This window comes from Psammomys obesus, unplaced genomic scaffold, assembly GCF_907164565.1.
Source record: "Psammomys obesus unplaced genomic scaffold, mPsaObe1.curated_primary_1811, whole genome shotgun sequence".
Lineage (NCBI taxonomy): Eukaryota > Metazoa > Chordata > Mammalia > Rodentia > Muridae > Psammomys > Psammomys obesus.
This window is the reverse complement of record NW_026596101.1, coordinates 16,794,981-16,818,812: the sequence shown is the minus strand read 5'-3', so window position 1 is coordinate 16,818,812 and position 23,832 is coordinate 16,794,981. Positions and strand designations below refer to the sequence as shown.

The 23,832-nt window shown below is 45.4% G+C and overlaps 2 protein-coding genes across 2 annotated transcripts in view; one reads left to right on the top strand and one right to left on the bottom strand.

Moving 5' to 3' along the window:
• Tafa4 (TAFA chemokine like family member 4) overlaps positions 1-23,832 on the bottom strand; it is a 180,030-nt gene that overhangs the window by 119,314 nt on the left and 36,884 nt on the right. The window contains exons 2-3 of the mRNA XM_055628580.1: positions 19,271-19,406; positions 13,257-13,372 (exon numbers count right to left, since the gene is read on the bottom strand). Coding sequence (XP_055484555.1) covers positions 13,257-13,371 — 115 coding nt within the window. The 5' untranslated portion in view covers position 13,372; positions 19,271-19,406. The remainder of the gene's footprint in view (positions 1-13,256; positions 13,373-19,270; positions 19,407-23,832) is intronic.
• On the top strand, positions 4,138-10,349 carry LOC129692190 (eukaryotic translation initiation factor 1-like). The gene is made up of 2 exons (XM_055628430.1): positions 4,138-4,306; positions 9,994-10,349. The coding sequence occupies exons 1-2, from the start codon at positions 4,138-4,140 to the stop codon at positions 10,347-10,349; spliced, it is 525 nt and encodes a 174-aa protein (XP_055484405.1).

Genomic DNA, 23,832 nt, shown 5'->3' with positions numbered 1-23,832 from the left:
AGATAGATAGATAGATAGATAGATAGATAGATAGATAGATAGATAGAAACTAATATGTCTATTATAATTTTTGATTAGAAAGTTGTTAAGTGAGCTATTAATATTTGAAGTGGCATGGATGAATTATAGAATAATCGTCTGGAAAGAAATCAGGTAAAATAAAAATACATTAACGCATTCTGTCTGATTGCAGGTAAACGCCATTCTAGAAAATGACTGCGTATCCGAAGAACACAAAGATCTGTAGGGCCATAACTGGGGAAGGGTCAAAAGTGACAGATTATAAAAGAATGCCAGAAGGTCGGGGAGAGGGTTCGGTAGATAGAAAGTTTGCCATACAAGTGTAAGTGCACAGGTTCAGACTCCCAGAAGCCACTTACACCTAACAAGCAGTGCAAATGTGCAACCCCTCACTCCTACAGCAAGATGGGATGGAGAGAGGGACAGAAGAGTACATGACACAGAAGGCACACGTACCATGGTGCACACGTATGCCTTCTCTTTCTGTGTTTCTATCCATCTCTGTCTCTACCTAACGCTCCCTCATTTTAAAAAAAAAAATATTATTTTCATGTATTGACTTATAGTTATTTGTTTTTTCTTTTAATTGTTTTTACCTTTTGGTTTTTAAAAACAGGGTTTCTGTGTGTAGCCCTGACTGTCCTGGAACTCGCTCTATAGACCAGGCTGGCCTCAAAACTCACAGAGATCCGCCTGCCTCTGCCTCCTGAGTGCTGGGATTAAAGGTGTGCACCACCACCATCCAGCAATTTTTTTATTTTAATGCAAGAAATTTTGTGAGGGGTGAACACTTGTTATGTTGGTCATGGACATGGTTTCAGGATATTTGCGTGTGTTTCAATTTATAAACACTAAAAGGATGCAGTTGATTATGTCAGTTAAAACTTAAGCTTTTTTTTTTTCTTTTTAGAAAGAAATACAGCTAAAATCAATACATTAAGTTCCAGGCACATCACATGTTTTATTTTGTCTTGGGCCTGTTAGGTCATTGCCTAGTCTCCGAGTATTTCAAGGAAATCAAGAGACAGAAATCCATCAAGGAAGATGGACTTCTTTTCAGTTTGGCCAAACCAGGCAGTCACAGTCTCCTTTGCTCCTTTTCACCTTGGCGCAGTGTGACACCCGTATAGAAAAGAAGAAACAATGGCGAGGAGCATCTCAGGTGCCAGTGTCATCTCAGGTGCCAGTGTCACCGGGTGAGCCCTGGGGCCTGTGTGAAGAAAGATGAGCCTTCTGGCAGTGTGGAATCTCTTCCTGGGGCAGGATCTTCTCTCCTCCCTTCCCTGTCCTGGCCCAGGGCTTGTCAGTCTTTCCTTCTCTCAGCATAGGACTCTTGGGGTTCACTGTTTTGAGGTCCCTCTCTCAGTAGCCTGACCGCTAAAGAGAATAACACAAATATCTCTCTTCCCTGTGCGAGGTGACAATTTTACCTCATCAAGACACTCTGAAATAGAGGAGGTGCTGTGACACCCAGAAACAATAATCTGTGGCTCAGAGTTGGGTAACTTTGCTCAAAGTCACAAGGCCAGGTCTCTGTGTAGAAAAGACACAAACATTTTAATGTTGGATTAGATGAGTATTTCCTGAGTGAGCCATTCCCGGATGGTTCCCTGAGATCAATGACACCTGCTAGGTAAACATATTTACTCTATGTATTTGCTCAGCAAATCTGTTTTTCATAGACAATACATGGGTAAATGTCAGCCTTATCATTTCAGGATCATCTCAAATTCTGAAATTAATAGAGTTCAAATTCAGCTTTCAGTGGTTCCTGGAAACCACTCGGTTCTGATGCATTACACACTGAATCTGGCGTTGGGCTCACTCGAGAGCAAATTCAAGATCAGGAAGGACATCCTGGGAGGGAAAAGCATGTCTGGCGACCTTGTTCCCATCTGTAGGAATCAAGCAGAAGACAGAAAGACAGACACACAAATGCATGCAAGCTCCATGCACACTATTGAAAGAACAAACCATTGCTAAGTCATGCTGACATCAGAGAACACCATGGTTCAGACAATACCTCAGGGTGGGCTTCTGGGTTCTGAAGTCTTTAAATGGAGACTTTAAATGGAGACAATGGAGACGCTTGGTTACGAGATGTACACTGGAATGGAGAGACGGTTGGGCAATTATAACGACTTCCTTCTCTTCCAGAGCACGCTGGGTTCAATTCCCAGAGGCCACAGGGCAGCTCACAACTGTTTATAACTCTGGTTCCAGCTGATCCAATGCCCTCTTCTGGCCTCTGCAGACATATGCTTCACAGACATACATTCAGGCAAAACAGCCACACACACAAATTTTTGTAGAGAGTACACTTCCAAGGAAAGAGAACCAGGGCAGCAGGAGGAGTGTTAGCAGATCAATATGGCACCACTGGGCAAAGAATTGAGGGTTTTGTTGGTTTGGGTTTGGGTTTGGGTTTATTTCTAATGCACATAGCTCTGGCCTCTGGAGCCATTCGTTCAGCAGGGGGCTTTCTCATGAATGCTGTCCATTCTGTGCAGTTCCACGCACAATCTCATGTGTCACATTTATCCTTAACACACCCGGCCTCTGCCTGGAACCATCTTCACACTGTGGAGTGCCACTGAACCCACTAGTCAGACCTAGCAGGCCTCAGGTCAGGGGTGGCAGGAGTTCCTGCCTCTTCTTTGCCAGCTTGTTTCTTTCACGCATCAATTTTACAGCCTTTGCTTTAGGCTTTCCTAGACCTCAGTCTTGCCTCTGCAACCAAAGTTAGAAATCACTCTCTGCCTTTCCACAAGGTTACTATTTCCCACGTGATATATTAGCTAGCAATAACCCAAACATGAAGAGCATCTCTTGCTAGCCATTACCAGCCCCGACTTGCACACTTACTTGAAAACCTCTGAATTGATAAGGAAACTACAGAGCTGGGGCACAGAAAAGAGCAATGGTGTCCCTGTGTTCCTTTTCAGGGAATAAATGTCTCCAATCATCCTTGTAAATTCTTCTCCAATGACAAAGCCATCTAAAAAAGACTAGACAGTCCAGTGTAAAGTTCGACTTGGCAAAGGGAAGGCAGAAACCTGGACCATGTACCATGTACTTTTTGCTTAAGAGCAATTTAAGTTACTCAAGTCCCACCCGACCCTCCCAGCTGGAGCTGGAAGCTATGCAGAGTCAGTAATGCCCTCAGAAGAGTTCCACACTGAAAAGCCCTGGGCACAGCCATTTGTTTTATGTCACGCCTATGCTCTAATTCTATTTTTTCCTAAAAATAAATTTCTCTATTGTTTCCACCTCTGGCTCTGAGACCTCAGGGCTCCCTCCTCTACAGGCGAGAAACAGGCAAGGGACTCAGCTGAACAAGCCAAGCTTGGTCAAGTGCGCATGTGCCTTTTAACTTGTCTATGGCTACCTGCTTTCAGACACTCCCTAACCTCAAAGATGTCAGGCGGCCCTGGGAGTTGTTTTTAACTACTGCAAACACTATCTTCCCACAGCCAATTAATCATTTCAAACGTGTTATTAGATGCCTCTTCAATAACACTATTTCTAGCATCCTATTCTGAGACCACCATATGGGCCAAAATATTTAAAACATCCAAGCAACACCTAGGAAAACACAAAGTCTCATTTTTTCCATCCTGCCCCCTTTCTACTCTGTTCCCTTCCTGCTTTTCACCAAAGGCTTTACTTTCCTTACAGGGAACAAAGGATTCTGATTTCCTCGTAGAGTTTCAACATACAGATGAACAACTGACCTGTGGCTTTCCAAACCCCAAATTGCAGAGATGAGCTTAAGTATGTGGCTCAAAAGAATAAAGATGAGGACTCTTCCCCCGGGAAGGAGAGCCCTCCACCCACAGGACTGCTCAAAAGCTGAGGTCTGTTCTGCCTCCAAGACCAAAAGGGAAGAAGAGCAAGCCCCACCCAACAGGAAGTTCCCTACAGAAAGCAGGACAGAATTTCTTGCTTACCGTGGGAGAAAGGACACAAATAAACCATGTTCAATTACCAAGTATGTCACCCGGCCAGCCTTGTTTGTCAAGCAGCTGGAGACACAGGAGAAGACGAATATCAACACCTCCAACGTGTCCCTCCCCCACTCTTAACAAACGCTGAGCTCAAGATGAACACGTCAAGATGCCACCTGAGAAGAACCACACTGGGCCCAGGCGTGGTTGGCAGACTCTCATGTCAGACATGGTTAACAGCAAGGAGGAACCAGACGGGTCCAAAACGAAGAAGGGTTTTCAAAGTCCTTCTGGAGCAATGGAGGCAGGGGTCACGGCTGAGTCCTGCCTCTCCTCTGGTAATCCAGGGCTTGGAGCCACTGAGAAGGTGTCATCCCTTCAAGGGCTGTAACAGTAACTTGACAAAGAGCCAGCATTTAATTCCCACTTCCCTTGTCCTCTAAATCAGTAATTCTCCGTCTCTTACCATGGGTCTGAAAAGTGACAAATACAGCTGCTAAATGAAAGGTTCTCATACTCCACCTTGCAAGATACACAATACAGCCATAGTATAGGCCTCACCGTTTTCCAGTAGGATGGCTCCATTCCCCTCAGGCCAATTAAAAGAAAAAGAAAAAAAAAAAAAAGCAACACACTCTATGGATGCTTTTCCATCATTAAGCCCCAGGCGTCTTACACCATCCCTCCATGCTTCCTTTGCTCTGTTCATGTTTTTACCAGTTTCCTGGCTCCAATTGGGGGAGGGGGGGGCGGACAACAGAGGTCGAGCAGGTTCTATTGGGAAATAGGCTAGCAGCCCCCGGCAGCAGGAAGGCTCCTGAGGAGCCAGTTGCCAAGCAGCACACTGAAGGATATTTTGCGTCTTGGGAATGGGTCAGTTTGGTAGCACGAGCGTGAAAATTGAGTCAGGATGATGAAACTGGTTGTCTAATTTGAACGCATCTGGAAGATTCTGATTGGCCCAAGGATGGGAGGTAAAGTGATAACTCAGAGAAAGCCCACCCACGAGGCCCACCGAAGGCCCAAGGAGGAGAAGCAAAGCCAGGGTGTGAGAGAGCCAATGCTGGTACCCACCGCATCCTGACGAGTCGGGGTCCTTTTGGGTTTTAGTCTCCGAACTCTTCATTTGTTCCTTGAGTTTAACTTTGATTTGCATCGTGTTGAGGATAAAATTGCTGTGTTCTTGACTACCAGTTTACCTACGTCATACAGATGCTTTCATTAGGTTGGGTCCATGACCCTGAATAGCGAACTATCTACAGAATGGCTCTGTCTTGCTCTTAATCCCCAGCAATGTTACAGAATATGTTGCTGTGGAGATGCCCGTCCATTAGCCAAGCAGCCATCTACAGGACAGGAGGAGGGAAGACAGGGGAAATTCCCTCCTTTTAAACTGTAAACTTTAAAGTTGAAACTTTAAACTGTAGAGCAGGGGCTTTAATGTCAGCCCTGGGGGACAGAAGGGCAAGTGAATCTCTGTGAGTTCAAGGCCAACCTGGTCTAAGCGGCAAGTTCCATACCCGCCTGAGCTGTAAGGTGGTTTGACAAGTTGTAAAAGTTTTTCTTTAGACTTTCTATTCTCCCAGCGCGAGATTCTTAGGGGGAAGGATGAGGGGTGTGGGGGGAATAGCAGTACTTTTGAAAAAGAGAAAAGAGGAAGAAAGACAAGATGATACCTATAATACGTGAGAGGAACTAGTTAGTTGAAGGAACACAGATTGTGCACTCCAAAAACCAGGAAAATATCAGTACATTGAATTCTAATACTTAAGAATACAATACTAAGAAATCAATTCCCTAGCCAGGTGCGGTGGCGCTAGCCTTTAATCCCAGTACTCAGGAGGCAGAGGCAGTGGATCTCTGTAGGTCCAAGGTCAGTGTGATACCTAGCAAGCTCCAGGCCAGCCAGAGCTACTTAGTGAGACCCTGTCTCAAAAACAAACTAACAAACAGGAACAATTTATCAACTAAAATTATTTCCTATAGTCACCTCTACCTATATCCAGCTATGGTTTGCTCAAGAGATATGTTTACATGATAATCATTTGAATGTATAGATTTTTAAGAACATATTAGTAAAATTAATTCCACCGGTTTCTTTGTGTTTTTAAAGTAGCCAGAAAACACTGGGGTGGGGTCTGGGGCTGAGGGGTGGGAGGGATGACGGGCGTTGCTATTAGCTATTGTAAGCCTTGCCTGCCCCCTAGTGCCAGAACTTCAGCAATGCAGGAAAATCTCTAAAAAACTGAAATAACAGCAGCTGAAATGTGCAGCTTTATCATCAGCAAAACTAACACAAAGAGTGAACCCTCACGACTACCGGAATACAACCAGTCCTCTTCAAAGAAGTCGGACAAAATTAACCATAACGGAAGGCACCAAAATGTTTCACATTGTGTTTTGTATTGACATTTTATAATAAAGAAAACAATGGAAAACTGGAAGTCCTCCATCCACCTGAAGAGCCCAGAGCCACCGGGACCCCATTAAACAGAGAAGGTAGTCCTCAAAGAAGATCGCCATAATACACCATGTGCCCCCTAAGCCAAGAAGGCCCTCTGTACTGTCAGGCATCAGCTGACCAGCTCCCACTTACAACCTTAGGAGGGTCAGATTGAGTCTCTTTCACTATGGGTCTGAGCCCCGGTTTCCAGGTTCCTCTAAGCTTAAATTGAAGCAAGAGAGGCCTGTAGCCAGTGTGGCCTCAGCCCAGCAGAGAGGCCAGCACCTGCTGGCTCCCTGTGGAGAGGCACCGCAGACCTTCCGTGGTTCTCTGCATCTACCCTGCTCCTGGCTTGGAGGGCCGCCTGCTTCTACAGCCAGTAGCCAGTCACTCAAGGCTGGCCTGAGCCACTCTCCTTCCCAGCATCCGGATGTCTCCTTCTAAAGTCTCTGTTTAAACAACCAAAAAGTGACTTTTTTCATTTCATCAGCTTTCAAGGCAACGCTAAACAAGCTTTTTTTTTTTTTTTTTTTTTTTTTTTTTTCCTTGTTGACCATGAAGCTTCAAACTCTGAAGACGCCCATCACGGTTCCCCAGAGAAGCCATGGCCTCCAGCCACCCCTCCAATGCAGGACTTCTCAGAGCCCGCCATCTGTGTACCCCTAACTCTGAAAACAGTGTCCACTTCTGGTGTGTTTGCTATGTGTGTTAGGCCTTTCACCTGCTTGTCACAATTTGCCCATTCTAACAACCTGATATAAGGCAGGCATGACTACCTTATAGTAGAGATGATGAAACATGCTCAGAAGGGGTAGGTAGCCTAGATGTGATCGCATAGCCAAGATGAGGAAGCTATGCTTGACCTCAGCCCCTAGTACTTGGTTTCCTGTGCTGCTTGTTCACTGGGTGTGCTCTAGTTTTCCCCGGTCTTTCTAAGGGGAGTAAATGGAGTTGACACCAGGGAGGCACCCCAGCATCCAGTCAGACAATGCAAGTCAGACTTCTGAGGAAATGGAACTATTAAAATGAGCAAAGAAACCTGTAGCACCCAAATCTCCAACTGTAGTAGCTGTCTGTCTTGAAAGGAAAAAAAATCTACATTATAGTATATTCAGATGTCCCCAGAGACAAGTCCCATGTATTTAGGAAGCATTGTGGCTCAATATTACCATGGTTATGAAGGATAAAACTTTCACAAGCACCTTTAAACAGTTAATTCCAGCTGTCACTTGGGTTTCCTGAACCACCTCGCAGCCTGCAGTCTTCCCAAGATGTTGTTTTCTGCCCTCTTCTGGAGAAAAGAGGTTACTGTCTAGTGGAAAAGCATCGATGGTGGATTAAAAAGTGACAGGGGGTTGGAACCCTACTTTCTAATTAAGAAGACTGGACTCATTGGGAGAAGTGACCTTCCTCCCTCTCCATCACCTCGGGCTACCAAGGAGGATGGCTATATGAATGGTAAAATACCAGGGACCAGGATTCTTTGTGGTTTTTGATACCTTCAAAACACAACTTCCAGACTCCCGTGAAAGTTTCCAGCGCCATTTGCCCTAAGGAAAGGGTCCTAAATGGTGACTGTGAAAATCAGGCAAGTGTTTTTATTTAGTTATTAGCATGTGCTCATTGTGCTAAATGACGGATCTTATGTATTTTGCTCACATTCAGCCCCATTGCCTACGTGTTTTTAAATGCCTGAACTAAAAAATTTGAATCATTACTAACAGTGCTTTCTTCCAAGTGTTTCAGTAACCCCACCCCCACCCTGTTGCTCTGTTCCTGTCTTGGTCTGCTGAGGGGACAGGGTTTGAAGATACCTCCTTTGCTATACAGAATGATCAGCAAGCCGTGAGATTAGTCAGGTGGGCTTTCATGCCACACGCCACTGCAGGGCGAAGGGTGCTTTGTTTTCCTGGCAGTTATTGAAGGAAAATGGAATAGGAGTTGGAGGAGAAGAAACAAGAGTGAGTATCATCCCAATTCTCTGGGACTGGGTCCTCAATGAACAAAGTGCTTCCACTATACAGTCCTGGGAAATTCAGAACAACAGTGCCCAGAGTCAGAGAGAGGTTATGGAGAGTGGAGGGGCATTCACTGTCACCCTGGCACTGTTTTTAGAAGGATGAACCCACCAGAAGGTTCTGGAAGGCACTCTGGAGCTCAGCAAGAACTCACGCTCACCTCTTCTTCCTGAGCCCGCAGCTAGAGTTATGTGGCTATTCTCACTTCATGGCAGGTGTGGTCAGGCGGCTAAGCCCTAGCCGATGGCAAGGAAAGTGGAGGGATGCCATTCACACCTTACGCTGCCTCGTTACCACTCATCAAGTCTTCCATGTTTCCCTGGTCTCCTAGGAGCCAGCTGGAGCTGAGAGCAGAAGAGTTCCCACCACCATGGGCCCTAAAACACCACTGATGGAGGCAGCTGGAATAGTCACCTGCCACTCAGGAACCAGAAAAGACCACATTTGTTCTGTGTTGTGGTTTTGTCCCAGCAATCAGCCAGATCCCATTAACACCCTCGTAGGCACTAACTTAGCCATTCCACCAGCACAATTTCTTCACGGTGAGAATAGGTGTCCTTATACACATCTGATCACAAGTTAGCCAGCCCTGGGGTAACCAAATAGCTGATGGTACGCCCTTCCGATACACAAACACACAGTGCACCAGACAGCAGTAGAGACCAGCGAACATCCGCATCAGAAGATCGCCAAACTCTATTGTCAAAGGAAAGAGAGCAAGTGACAAGACAGGGTACATGCTGGTGCATCTGTGTGTGTACACACATTCTTTTTTCCCAGAAGAGCCAACAAGAAGAGGATACCTCTTTCATGCTTGCCTTAATCATTTGGGATTTTTGCCACAAGCATCAAACTATTCAACAGACCACACGGAGAAAAACGAACGAAATTAGTCAGCCTATTCATCAACAGTTTAATGCCTGCTACATTACAGGAATGGGGACACAGCTTATGAGACCTCCGGAGGAGTAAAACTTACAATGAGATTGGGAGCCCTTCCTCTGGGCAAGAGAACTACAGTGTGAAGGTCCGGGAGGAATTCAAAGGCCTTCACATATCGCCTCCACAAAAGATGTCTCTCCAGGTAGCACAAAACCTCAGGTACAAAACAGAGTCCATATGCGGCAGGAATAAGCCCTGGTTCCTTTGGTGGTTGGTTAGATATGGAGTGATGGGAATTAAAATCCCAGAGGTTAAAAGCAGAGGACTTCCAACAGCCAGAGAATGCCGTGCGGTATGTGTGCCAAGAAGCCAATGATACCCGTCCACATAGAAGCCCCAGGTTACAGGGCTGTTTTTTCAGCAGGCTTAACCAAGGCCTCCCTCAGCAGCCTTATCCTCCCTTCTGATAATCCAGCGTTTGCTGGAATGGAAGGTGCCATCTGCTCTTCTTGGGAACAATTCCACTCTTAATTTAGAGTTAGTGGTTCCAGTCACTGAGCCGACGCCGAGGACTCAGCTGCCTCCCCCATCCAGCCCCCTTGCTTCCCGATGCTCTGTCAGTACCTTCCCCCCCACACTCACCCCCGCCCGCCTTCTACAGGAAGTTTCTGCTGAGGAAAAGGAATCCTATTGCGTGTCCCCGCTATCCAGAACCTCCTCTCTTTCGACCCCTATGCTGCTGCAAGTAAGAGTGATGGCCTGCTTCCTGCTGGCACTGAGGATTCTGTCCATACAAGAATTCAACAGAGAAACCACAGGAAGACCCTTACTCCTGCCCAAGGGATCGCTGGTGGTTGTGATAAAAAGAGACTAGTGAAGGCGTTTAAGAAGAAATTTGCCTACAATGACACTGTAAGTGAGCGACCAGAATATGGAGAAGTAATTCAGCTTCAGGGTGACCAGGGCAAGAACATATGCCAGTTGCCAATAGAGCCTGGACTGGCTAAGAATGACCGTCTGAAGGGTCATGGGTGTTAAGTGCTTGTGGCTCTGAAGCTTAAGCGAGGATTTCCTTGCCATGAGTAGAAATTCCCTTCTGTCCCTGGGTCACAAGTTCAAAAACCCCACAGCATGTATAATGTAACCATGTGGGGGCCCCGCTTTTAACTTGGACTAGGGTAACTCCTTCATGCAATAAACTGAAAAGAGCCATTAAAAAAAAAATTAGAGTTAGCTCTAGAGTTGTCTAGGTGTCAGAATTTGCAGTTATGTAACGAGACAACGATTGTCACAGATAACATGGGAGGTTTGGTTGTGGCCAATTTCCCTCAAGTGTGTGTGAGAGTGTGTGTGTGTGTGTGTGTGTGTGTGTGTGTGTGTGTGTGTGTGTGTGTATGTGTTATCCACATCCAGTGTCTCCCTCAATCACTTCCCACCTCGTTGTTTGAGAGAGGTTCTCTCACTGAACGTGGAGCTTCCTGGTTCCAGCAGGCTGCCTCTCTGTCCCCCTTGCCCTGCGCTTTTTAGTATGAATCACTGCCTCTTAAGCCGAGGCTCCTATGCCAAGTGCTTTATCAACTGAGCCACTCCCCAGCCCACTTTCTTCAAGTTTGCATCTCTCCTCGACACCCGCAGCCCCGTGCCTGGAAATCTGTTGATGATGCACCCACCGCTACATTCTACCAAGCTCTAGTCTGGAAAACAGATGTGCTTTAAACAGATGAGATGAATGACTCCAAATGCTCCGGGCCCCCGAAATGAACTCATCAAAAGACACCGCACAATAACCAGCTACCTGTGCGTGCTCCACGACAGCCGAGCGGTATTGATTTTATGCTGATTCCTCAAAACTTCAATCATTATTTTCCCCATCTTCAAACTGCCACTTGAGGGGAGAAAATTGAGTTGTGAGAGATTTAAGAAATTACCCTGAGCCTAAAACTCCAGCAACCCTTAACATGTCAGAACGAGGGAGGAAGGGAAAGCATGGCGTGGTATCGGTCTTTGGGGGTGGCCTATCCCATCAATTAAATTTCCCACACTCAGAGGTCAGTGGACCAGGGGGTTAATGCTTCTGACTTATATGCAGTTGAAGGTACTTTCACACTTTACTTTCTTGGGGCGCAGGGTCTCTCTGGACCATGCAGGCTGCCTTTGAACTCAAAATCTTCCTGCCGATAGTAGAATAGAATATCACTGTAGTCCAAGATACTCTGACGGCTGAAGCAAGATGATTACATGAGCCTCAAATGTTTGGGGCTAATATGGGCAACATTGTGGCTTGGATTAGAAGGCTCCTCACAGGCTATGTGTTTGAACACTTCATTTCTAGCTTGATCCCCAGGTGGTGGTGTTTTGGACATTTCGTGGGACCACGGGAAGATGGCACGCAGCTGGAGGAAGTGGAGGCCACTTTGGTGGGGCCTGGGTTTTATAGCCCTTGCTTGGTTCTAGCCTGTTCTGCTTCCTGAGCCACTGAGATGTGAGCAAACAGCTGCCCTGGTATTTCCACTGCCACAGAGAGGTCTGCTGTGGGCTTCTCCCACCTGATAAACTATGTCCCCTCAGTCCCCCCTCCCTAAAGCTGCTTTTGCCCGATACTCTGTCATATCACTGAGAAAATAAATAAATAAATAATGTAGCAATAGAACACATAGCAACATCCCTACTCAAAACAAGTCCTGTCTCTCATGTAGAACCTACACGCAAATAGATGCCCACATATGTCAACAGAGATACATGAGGCAAAAGAGGAAATATTCTTATGGAGGCAATTTTTATCACCAATTGAGAGACAACAAGTCTCTAGGCTAAGTGTGTTCTGCTCCTGAGCCAGAGTGGCTTGAGAAACCCCGAAGAAAATGAGAAAATAAATACTCCCTCCCCACCCACCCAAATCACAGAGGTAAAGTATGAGCCAGCCTGAGTCTTGGTTCTTTGTCCTTATCAGACAGGTGCTGTTTTTCTTGCTCAGCATTCGATGTCCAGTCTGTGATCTGGCAGTTAGGAGAGGCATTTGGATGATAAATGTGATCCTTCGGTTTGTAAAGATGAAAAATGCTGGAGATATAGTTCAGTGGGAGAGTGTGACAGGAAGTGATAGGCCCCATCGTGGTGAAGGAAATGGGGGAAAATCGGTAGTGAACACTTGGCAGCACGGTATTTAGCCACACCCTCTGCCCTAGCTCAGAATTTCATGTGACATCTGATTCCAGAGAGCACTATCCTCATGTATGCTGCAGGCTCAGGACTTTACCAACTCGCCTTCCATCAGGAACTAAAATCCCTCAGATGCACCAGCGGGATCAGGCCAGCTGGATCGGGGTCCAGCTTTCTGGGCCTGCTGTGACACACAGCAGCATCATGGGTGGTGGAGATCAAGGGCTTCTTCATGGTTGGTAGGAGACAGGCAAAAGGCCAGAGGGGGAACTATTTTCAGGGATGATGGGGAACCCATGAAAATGCAAAGGTTACCTCTTTGTTTTCTTCATCTTGTCATTTCTTTTCTTCTCTCCTTAGTTATGTCTATCATTCAGCATATTTTCTCTACATGTCTCAAGTCCCCTTAGATTACCTGAAAGGTCCTCTCAGGACAGCCCTGAGTCGGCTGAGATCTAAACTTGACCCCGAATTTCAGGAAGCTATAAGAATGCCCGCGTATGAGCAGACACACTCACTCACACAGAGTGAGTGACTTCCTGACATTCAGGGGGGAAAGCACTAATACAGAAGCCCGCCCAAGAAAGTAAGAGCTGAAACTCAAAAGAGAAGCCAGACAGCACCTTGAAAAGAGGCCCCAATCAGTCCTGCTCCAGCACAGCCCTCCACTATTTACACACCAGCCAAAGCGCTTGTCAATCACCTGTGTCTAAAGTGTGGCCTCTGGTGTGTCAAAGTGTTTTATTAATTGATCTCAGCAGTTTGTAATGAGCTTAAACAGCTTACCTGCTTGTCCCCGGAGGTGCTGGCTGGAGGCGGACATCAGCCTACAGCAGGCCATCAACACGTAGGCCAGAACCAGCCAGTGTGACAGCAGCACCCACTTAGCGCAGACTCTCATCCTGAGGAGAAACAGGACCCAGGTCAGTGAGGATGAGGAAGGCCAAGCAGCCCCAGCCAGCCCCAGGCAGGAAGCAGAGAGGAGCTGACGAAGAACCTCGATGTGCCACTTCATCCTCCCTCCCCCAAGAAAACTGCAAACCCATCAAGCTTCAATTTGCCCTGAGCATTGACTCGGGTTTCAGCCAGTGTCTTTCATAATTAAGAGTTTGAGTTAACACTGTGCTGTGGTGAGAGCAATCTGCTCAGGAATCCCCAAGGAACAGCCAGAGCTGCCCTGAGAAAGCACGGGGTCATATTCTACCATCTCTCAAAGTGTAGACGGAACCAAGTCAGAGCCATTCTCAAATAGACTACGAGGGCTCTCTATGTCTGAATGAACCCACAAAAATTGTGCACATGTGCCCCAAGAACTTGGGGGTTCTTTGCCTGGTTGTAAAGATGTGATCTGCCACTCATGACACAAACCTCAGAATACGGTGGGGAAAACAGGCCAGTCTAAAGATTCTCTTGTCGGGTATGGGGACTCACACCTTAATTCCAGGACTCATTTTATTTTGAGCTCCTAATTTTAATGACTTTCTAAATATGGTAAGGAAATTAAAGTTGACTTGCTTTTTTACTTTTAAAATGACATTTTTAAAAAGGGTGTGTGTGTGTGTGTGTGTGTGTGTGTGTGTGTGTGTGAGAGAGAGAGAGAGAGAGAGAATACAGATCCCCTGGAGCTGGAGTTACCGGCAGTGGTGAGCTTCTGTGTGTGTGCGGGAAACTGAGCTCGGGTCTTCTGCAAGACTAGCAAGCACTCTTTTATCTGCAGCCCCTCAATTGACTTGAACAAGAGAAGTCAAAACATGTGATATGTGCATACTGATTTCTGCCTGGAACATACGGTCTATTATCACCGCCATGGACCGAGGGAAGCCTTCTCGGTACACAGCCCAGCCTTAGAACTCTGAAGATTATTTCCCAGACGCCCAAAGCAGTGAATGTTCAAGTCCCTCCCTCAAATGTAGGCCAGCATCCCTACAACCCACACGCCTGCTGTAAATCCTCACGCATCCTGTACGAGTGCAAACACTCGGTACGACCATACACCTGTGTAAGTGCACGCTTCCTCTGCAAGCTCACACCTCCCGTGTGACCTCTCAAATATAGCCACACATCTCCTGGAGAACCACGCACACTCCTCCTACATAATCGCACACCTCCTGGCTGACACACACCTCCTGTACACCTTAAAAATCATCTCTAGATTACTCTGATTTCTCAGACAGTATAAAAGTTACAGAAAGAGCTGCTCTTCTTCGATGTCTGGGAAATGTTGAGGATAAGAAAAAGTCTGTGTATGCTGACGCAGATACCATCCTTTACAAATAGTTGGTACATCCAAGAATGCAGAGACCAGGCTTCAGTGGGCCAAATCTATGGAAAGCGAACACTCTTGGGCAGAGGATATACCTGGCAGGTGGGATTGGGTCACTATTTGGGTAAAACTCAGGAGAAAATCCCTCTGGGGTGTTGGCTGCCAACCTACCCAGAGGAACCCCAACCAGAGCTGTTATTCCTGGCATGGTAACAGCAGCATATCAGCAAACACTCTGAGACACAGGATCTGCCCCAGCCCTCTCCCTCAGACTCAAAGTTCAGTCAGATTCATCTTTTAAAGAGATGTCACATTGCTCGTGGACCTGCAATCGAGTCTGCCTTTGAAGCAGCCAGGCCAAGATGAGATTCTAACTGCATCTCTGAAGATGGGCAAGTTAGAGGCGACACCCAGCATTGACTTCTTCTTGCCCTTTTAAACTGTTGCAAAGCCCTTCTGAACTGCTAAATTAGGTGATTTGTTCTGTGGCCATAGGGAGCTACTACTCCACTCAGCCAATACGTTCACGTGTTCTCTGTTTGAATCACTAATTGCTACAAATTAGAAACCAAAAAAAAATCCTGCCTGCAAGTGTTTTGTTTGTTTTGAACGCTTTCCTTTCTTTTCTTTTTCATTAAGACAGAGCCTCACCCGTGTAGCCCTGGCTGACCTTGAATCCAAAGAGACCTGCCTGCCCCTGACTCGCTTGCACTATTCTTCAAACAAACTGGTTGCCGACCTATAAAATGTGCAGACTGAACATCAGAATCCATTCCCTTGAAACATTCCTCCTGGAACTCTGAGGCTCACGTTTCTGTGGAACAGGGTGGGTAACAGCGGCCCCCTGGAGCTGTGTGGCCACGCCCTCCCCCCACCCCACTGGATGATGTCTAAGGCACTGCCAACCCAACTTATAGCACTCTTGATCTTTAACCCCAGAGTAGGAAGAAAATGCTTTTGGAGCAATTAGAGCAGTAGCTGATGCTGGGGGTTAGCCGTTGGGGCTTAAATCACTGTGTACAGAGCGAGAATATTCAACTAAAAATGAATCAAGGGGCTGAGGATGGGTCACAGCTGGTGGAGGGCTTGCCAAGTATGCACAAAGCCCAGGGTTCTGTTTCCAGGACTACATAAAACCAGACATAGTGGTTCATACCTGTTATCCTAGCACCAGGGAAGTGAAGGCAAGAACATCAGAAGTTTTCTTTTTTTGAGGGGGAGGAGGATTGGAGGAGTTTGAGACAGGGTTTCTCTAGGTAGCCATGGCTGTCCTGGAATTTGCTCCTTAGGCCAGGCTGGCCTCAAACTCCCAGAGATTCCCCTGCCTCTGCCTCCCAAGTACTGGGATTAAAGGTATGAGCCACCACCGCAAGGCTGAATCAGAAGTTTTCAATCATCCTCAGCTAAATAGTGAGTTCAAGACTATCAAGATTACAAAAGATGCTGTCTAAACCCCTGCTCAGAGGACGCTCACAGGCTGCTCTGTTTCTAAGTGGGTTCCCTAGTAAGGGCAACAGGGACTGTCTATGACATGAACTCAGTGGCTGGCTCTTTGATCACCTCCCCCTGGAGGGTGCAGCCTTGACAGGCCACGGAGGAAGATGATGCAGCCAGTCCTGATAAGACCTGATAGGCTAGGGTCAGATGAAAGGGGAGGAGGACCGCCCCTACCAGTAGGCTAGGGATTCAGCATAGGGGGTGAAGAAAAAGTGAGGGTGACACTGGGAGGAGATGAGGGAAGGGGCTACAGCCGGGATACAAAGTGAATAAATTGTAATAAACAAATAAATAAAGTAATTTTTTAAAAGATAAAATGTGAAATTTACAATCTCTTTGCTTCCCTTAAGTTATATATAATTGATAAATCATAGCATCTTAAATTAGTATGAGGTCTTGCACAGTTGTTTCTTGATAATCTTTGAAGGTTCTCTAAGGCCTAGATCCCTTTACACCTGTTCACTGAAGCAGAGGCGATGGGAAAAGTTTTCATGCCATCCCTCTAGAGAAGAGAAGAGCAGTGTTTCTCTGCAAGATGAAAGTGCTGAGGACTTCTGCAGTAACTGACTAAACTTAGCAGTTGGCAGTAAGTCAAAAATATGAGCTTGGTTTTTGCAAGTTGGGAGTTTGGTATGGATCTTCTGGTCAATGCAGGAGGCCTGAAAACGTGGTCCACAATGTTAGAGACCTGGGTTCAATTTCCCATCACCCCTGGACAAGGAGGGAAAACAAAAGGTTTTAGCTGGACATGTCCTCACCTAAACAACCCAACTGGGGGGGGGGGAGTCTTTGGGATAGTGAAAAACCTGTTCTTGGACTTTGTAATTAAGGTCACCATGTTTTAGCACTGGCCAAGAGCTCTCAGCCCCTAAAGTTTTGATGTGTGGAATCTCCCAGTCCTGTCTCAGTTCTAAACTATTCTTCCAAATTAATCACAGTCCAGTTTTAGAGTTTACCCAAATACCTCAGTTGGACAGAGGACTTGTGCACTCTATTGAACTTTAAGTCAATTATCTAACATCTTAACTAAATCTGCAAAACCCTTTTGTCTTTGAATCTGCCCTGTGCTTTGAATCTGCTCAAAGAAGCGAGCTCCATGTTAACCACGGGGCCATTCCCATGCAGGAGGGTACTGCACCAACCTGGCTTCCAAAGGTGCTAATGCCGGGTTGCCCCATCTCCTGGCCAGCCTCTCTGATCCGAGCATACATGTAACCACCCCTGTGCCAGCCACTTCCCCTGCTTCACATCATCTGGACAGCTTCCATTTTCCTGTGGAATCTAGACAAGTCACCAAATCAGAAGCCCGAGGACAGCCCAGATTCGTACAGGAACAGTTCTAGATACCAGCTTCCTCTGCTCCTTAAAGCAAGTGTACACTAAACAAAGTCTGTGACTGCCAGATGTGGTGACACACGGTAGCTCTCTGTGAGTTCGGGGCCAGCCTGGTCTACTTAGGGAGACACTCTCCCTACCTCATTCCCCCAAAATACTGTGATTCCCTAGAGAAATGTCAGAGTTGGGTAGTAAGGGTAGGGCAGGGGGCTAATTCAGACATAATTTTCTGTCTCCTCATCTTCCCCATGGAATGTTCCAGAGGGCTTCACACACTGAGAGGATTTCATTTTAAAGACAGTGATAAGTGAAAGAATGACAGTTATTCTTTTTGTTTTGGTTTGGTTTGGTTTGGTGTTTTTCTGTTTGTTTTGTTTTTGTTTTAAGATTTATTATTTCTTTTTTTATTAATTACACTTTATTCACTTTGTATCCCCCCCATAAGTCCCTCCCTCTTCCCCTCCCAGTCCCACCCTTCCTCCCCTTTCTTTATGCATGCCCCTCCCCAAGTCCACTAATAGGGGAGGTCCTCCTCTCCTTCCTTCTGATCTTAGTCTACCAGATCACATCAGGAGTGGCTGCATTGTCATCTTCTGTGGCCTGGTAAGGGAGCAGCCTTACCAGGGGTAGGTGATCAAAGAGCAGGCCAATCAAATTATGTCAGAGGCAGTCCCTCTTCTCATTACTATGTAACCCACTTGGACACTAAACTGCCATGGGCTACATCTGTGCAGGGGTTCTAGGTTATCTCCATGCCTAGTACTTTGTTGGAGTATGAGTCTCTGGGAAGACCCCTGTATTCAAATTTTCTGGTTCTGTTGCTCTCCTTGTGGAGTTCCTGTCCTCTCCAGATCTTACTATTTCCCACTTCTTACATAAGATTCCATGCACTCTGCCCAACAGTTGGCCATAAGTCTCAGCATCTGCTTTGATAGTCTGCAGGGCAGAGCCTTTCAGAGGCCATCTGTGGCAGGTTCCTAGGTTGTTTCCTGTTTTCTTCTTCTGATGTCCATCCTCTTTGCCTTTTGGAATGGGGATTGAGTGTTTTAGTCAGGGTCCTCTGTCTTGATTAGTTTCTTTAGATTTTAGTAGGTTTATCCTATGTTATATGGCTATATGAGTGAGTACATACCATACCGTGCGTGTCTTTCTGCTTCGCTTTCTCAGACAACTAGGAATTGCGCTTCCTCAAGATCCAGCCATACCACTCCTAGGCATATATCCAAAAGAGGCTCACGTACACAAAAAGGACATTTGCTCAACCATGTTTGTAGCAGCTTTATTTGTAATAGCCAGAAGCTGGAAACAGCCCAGATGCCTCTTAACTGAAGAATGGATGCAGAAATTGTGGTACATCTACACAATGGAGTATTACTCAGCAATGAAAAATAAGGAAATCATTAAATTTGCAGGTAAATGGTGGGACCTGGAAAGGATCATCCTGAGTGGTTTGGTTTTTTTTTAAGATAGTATTTTTCTGTATATCCCTGGCTGTCCTGGAACTTGCTGTTTAGACCAGGCTGGCCTCAAACTCAGAGGTCCTCCTTCTCCTGCCTCCTGAGTGCTGTGATTAAAGGCCTGTGCTGACACCATCTAGCTTGACAATTATGCAGATTTTTTTTACTGTATTTTTTTTAATTCTTTCAGAAAGTGTCATCAACTTTTGGCTACTTGGTGTCTATTAAAATCGTTGTAATTGCTTTACCTTGGAGAGTTCTTTATGTGGTTCCAGTTGAACACGGTTACTCAAGGTCCTGAGGAGTGGCTGCAAATGACCCTTCGAAGCTGAGACCAACCATACCTGCAGCTCCCCAAAATCCACTTCGGCTTCGAAGACCTGTCTTTAAAGGAGACAAAAGGGAGAGAAACGGGGCTCAATTACCATTTAGTGCTTCTAGGAGCAAAACAACACTTCCTACCGTTACATCTGCCGCTTCAGGCCCACAAATGAACAAACTCTTTTTTTATCAGTAACGTCGGCCAGGGGACATAGAGGATTCAGCATGCATTACCTAGTCACGTGCTAGTTTACGCAGTATAGGCAAGTTTCTGTTTGTTTTTGTATGTAAGTGTGGGGTATTTCTGCATGCCTACGAGCAGGTATTCATGCATGTGTGTACATGCATGTAAGCAGGTACGCATGTCAGTGTGTGCATGCATGTAAGCAGGTACGCATGTCAGCATGCGCATGTACATAAACAGGTATGCATGCATACGTGTTAATGTGTACACACATGTAAGCATGTCAGCGCAGGCATGCACATGAGCAGGCATGCATGTATGTGTGCAGAAATGTATGTGCATGTCCATGTGGACCTCAGAAGACAAACCCAGGTATTTTTCCTTACTTGGGCGCCATCTCTTTTTAGTTTGTTGTTGTTTGTTTGTTTTTGTTTTTAATGGCAGGGTCTCTCACTAGCCTGCAATTCCTTCAATAGTCTAAACAGGCTGGCTTGTAAACCCCAGAAACCCATCTCTCTTCTTCTGCCCAAAGCTAGGATTATAAGCACCATCCTACCACGTGAAGCCTTTTGATAATAATATTTATTATTATTATTATTATTATTATTATTATTATTATTATTACTATCATTATCATTATTTTGGGTTTTCAAGACAGGGTTTCTCTGTGTAACCCCGTCTGTCCTGGAACTCACTCTGTAGACCAAGCTGGCCTAAAACTCATGGAGATCCACCTGCCTCTGCCCCCCTAGTGCTGGAATTAAAGGTGTGTGCCACCATTGACTGGAGAAGCTTTTTTATTTTTGTAGTGTAGGTTCTAGAGAGCTATTTCAAGTCCTTCTTGATCAACTGAGCCCAGCACAACACAATATAGATTTAAAATAAAATGTGCTCAGCGGTACGGCCATTCGGTTTTTGACAGAGGAACCCAAATCATTTAAGATACACAGTTTCACACTCCTCATTTCACTGACCATTGGACTGATTTGAGACAATCAATTCCCAAAGGGTATATAATTTGCTAGAGTTCACAGAACAGTGAACAGCCAGTCTGGAGATTTGAGTCCCTAGACCTGGGTGATTGACACCCGGAGATGACACTAGACCATCTTCAAGGCTCCTTTTTGGAAAAACAAAAATGTTAACACACAGAAAATGAAACACACAGAAAAGGTCTTTCACCATAACTCATTGTACCAAGTTATAAATTATAAAGAATTTTAAGTTGTGAATTATAAAGATTTCATAGTAAGTTCATAGTTGACACTCAACACCCCAAATGCACCAGAATTCTTTCATCTAATGGAATCATTAAAAGAAAGAAGGAGGGCTGGAGAGATCGCTCAGAGATTAAGAACACTGGCTGTTCTTCCAAAGGTCCTGAGCCCAATTCCCAGCAACCACATGGTGGCTCACAACCATTGATGATGAGATCTGGTGCCCTCTTCTGGCATGCAGGCACACATGCAGGTAGACTACGGTATAAATAATAAATAAATAAATCTTTGTTAAAAAGAAGGAAGGAAGGAAAGAAAGAGAGAGAGAGAGAGAGAAAGAAAGAAAGAAAGAAAGAAAGAAAGAAAGAAAGAAAGAAAGAAAGAAAGAAAAGAAAGAAAGAAAAAAAGAACTGAACTATCCAAGATCAGAAAAAGTCTAATGGCCATTGCTTGTGAGCACATGCAAAGCCCTGGGCTCAGTCTTCAGCGCTGCATAAAATAGACAACATGATTCTAAAACAAAGCCATCTGAAGCAAAATGGAGCCTAGAATGCACAGCTTTCCACACTGCTGAGTGAAATACGCCCCTCCCCATGGCACAGAGAAAAACAATCAGCTACGCTGATAAATTCATGGATGGCACTTAATAAATGTGAAATTCCAAATATCAGAATGATTTTTGAAATGCCATCTCACTACTTTGGAATCCTCATGAACCCATTACAAATGTACCACCAGGCCCAAGGGAGATACTTCTCTTCTTTAGAAAATTCCCCCAGTTCGATGGGAGAAACTTTCAGGTGATGGACTTCAAGACCACCCCTTTGAGGGTCATGGGAAACAAAAAGTGTGTCAGGAACAATCCACTCCACAAGAGGAAAATGGCTTTGAACAGCTGCATTAATATGAGTTACTTGGGCTGTTCATGTCCTAGGTCTTCCAACTTCATGAAGCGTCTTTGTTGCCGTGTCCACCCAAGGGCATGACATGACCTTCAGCTGTTGGAAAGCAATGCATCGCATCATCTATTGGAGCCAACTTTCTCATGCTTGAAACAAAGGTGACCTTTCCTAGCTAATAGTTGTGTTGTTTTCTTCGCACAGAAGGAGCCACTGAGCGTTCTGTTTTCAACTCACTATAAAAAAATGCACTGTTGGTGAAGAGCCGTGCAAATAGATCAGTTCACACGCCAGACAAGGTAGGATGAGCTCACTTTTAGGATGCAAGGTGACTCATTCCATATCAGATTTTCTGTACCTTCGGCCAATGAAAATGACGAACCCTTCCTTCTAACCCTCACTACAGTCAAGACCACCAGATCGCCGTATACCAGTCATGCCAACTATGACACAGTTGTTTCTGTATTCTAGGCTGGCCTCAAACTCACTATGGAGCCAATGATGACCTTTAGCTCCTAATCCTCCTGCCTCCACCTCCCCAGTGGATTACAATCATGCATCATTAAAGCCAGTTTTATGTGGTTCTAGGGTCAAACTCAGAGCTTCTGTGCTTGCTAAGCAAGCACTATTCCAAACAAGCTACCACCCCCACCCAGATAACACCACCATTGCCAGCAGTCAGCTTCAAAACTCATTTATTTTTAAAGAGTTTTCAGAATCCTCAGTGATGAAAGACACTGCCCACATCGAGGCCAAGATGTTTAAAAATGTTTTTACAGTGTCTGGTCATTCTCGGAATGCACTAAAAAGGACACAGACAACATTCGGATGCTGGGCTGTGCTTTTCATCTGTCATCTGACACGGTGGCATTTCTGCAGAGGCAGGTGCTTTTCGACAACAAGAGAGAAGAATGTCTATTCATGTTTCCCTGATACTGAGAAACTTTGAGGTTTCTGGGCAGAAGAGACTACTCTTTCAGATGTTTAATTTATTTCCATGTTACACAGCAAAGAATGCTGCCTGCCCTTGATAAGAATCAAGGAAATGGAGAGGCTGTGCCTTTCATTCTCTTGATCTACCCACCTTCCCAGTTAGAGGGGTGAGCTCCCAGGGGAATGAGTCTTTCTGAAGATGGCTGTTCAATTGGAGTAAGTGCCATCAGAAGGCGCTTGTGCGGCGCCTCCTCCAACACACAGGCCGATCTCTATCCCGTCCTGAGTTTTTTCATAATGAAAACCTATGCTGTGGACACGCATCCTTTCCGTTTTCAAAAGGGCAGGCAAAGTGGCCTGACACCTGGATCCGATCCAGAAAGAAAACTCAGACAAACGCAGGGGCATTTTGATACATAAATACTTGGCCTTGGTTAAGAAAATTATCTAGATCATAAAGACCAACACTCTTCCTCCACTCACACACCCAAAGAAAATGTAAGAATTATTCTGAGGAAAGAGGAAGATGCATCACACACTGGATAGCAAGCAAGGAGAGTGAATTCCTTGTCATTCCCAGGATGAGCCGTGTACACAAAAATACCTTTTAAGAGTATTGCTTTGACAATTACAACATCCGAACAGAGGATAAATAAGCATACTGAATAAACATTCAAGCTCCTCATTCAAACTCCTAATTTGATTGTTTTGCAGTTCAAAAACTGTCCTTCTTGCTGAAAAATATGCTCTGAAATATTTTTAAAAAAATAAATAAAGGGATAAGTATTCTAATTCATTTCAAATGAATCCAAGGAAAAGAAAGAGAGAAAAAGGAGGGAAGACAGAAATGGGGTGCATGCAGGAGGCAGGGAGGCAGGGACTGAGGGACAAGGAGAAGGAAGAGAAAATGAATGGGTGAGTATGAAGGGATGAGCAAAGGCCCCTGGCGGATAGGGGAGAGAGTGCGTGAGAATGCTTTGTTCTATTCTTTTAACTTTCCATTGTCAGAAATATCAAAACAAGGCATGTGCTTAAAAGGCTTCCATTTATCAGATATGCTAAAAATGACTGGCGCTCTGATTATCTTTCCTAAGAATAAGTGTTCATAGCTTGAACACTGTAGTTAGTCCTCCAAACCCCCCAAGGAGGCCTGTTTGTTTTATTGTTTAAAACTCTTACTGGGCCAGCAAGATGGCTCAGTGGGCAAAGACATACATACATACATACATACATACATACATACATACATACATACA

Coding starts and splice junctions, on each gene's coding strand:
- LOC129692190 (XM_055628430.1), top strand. CDS start 4,138: ATGCCACCTGAGAAGAACCACACTGGGCCCAGGCGTGGTTGGCAGACT. Junction 4,307..9,993: donor TGAGTCCTGCCTCTCCTCTG/GTAATCCAGGGC, acceptor GCTGAGGAAAAG/GAATCCTATTGCGTGTCCCC.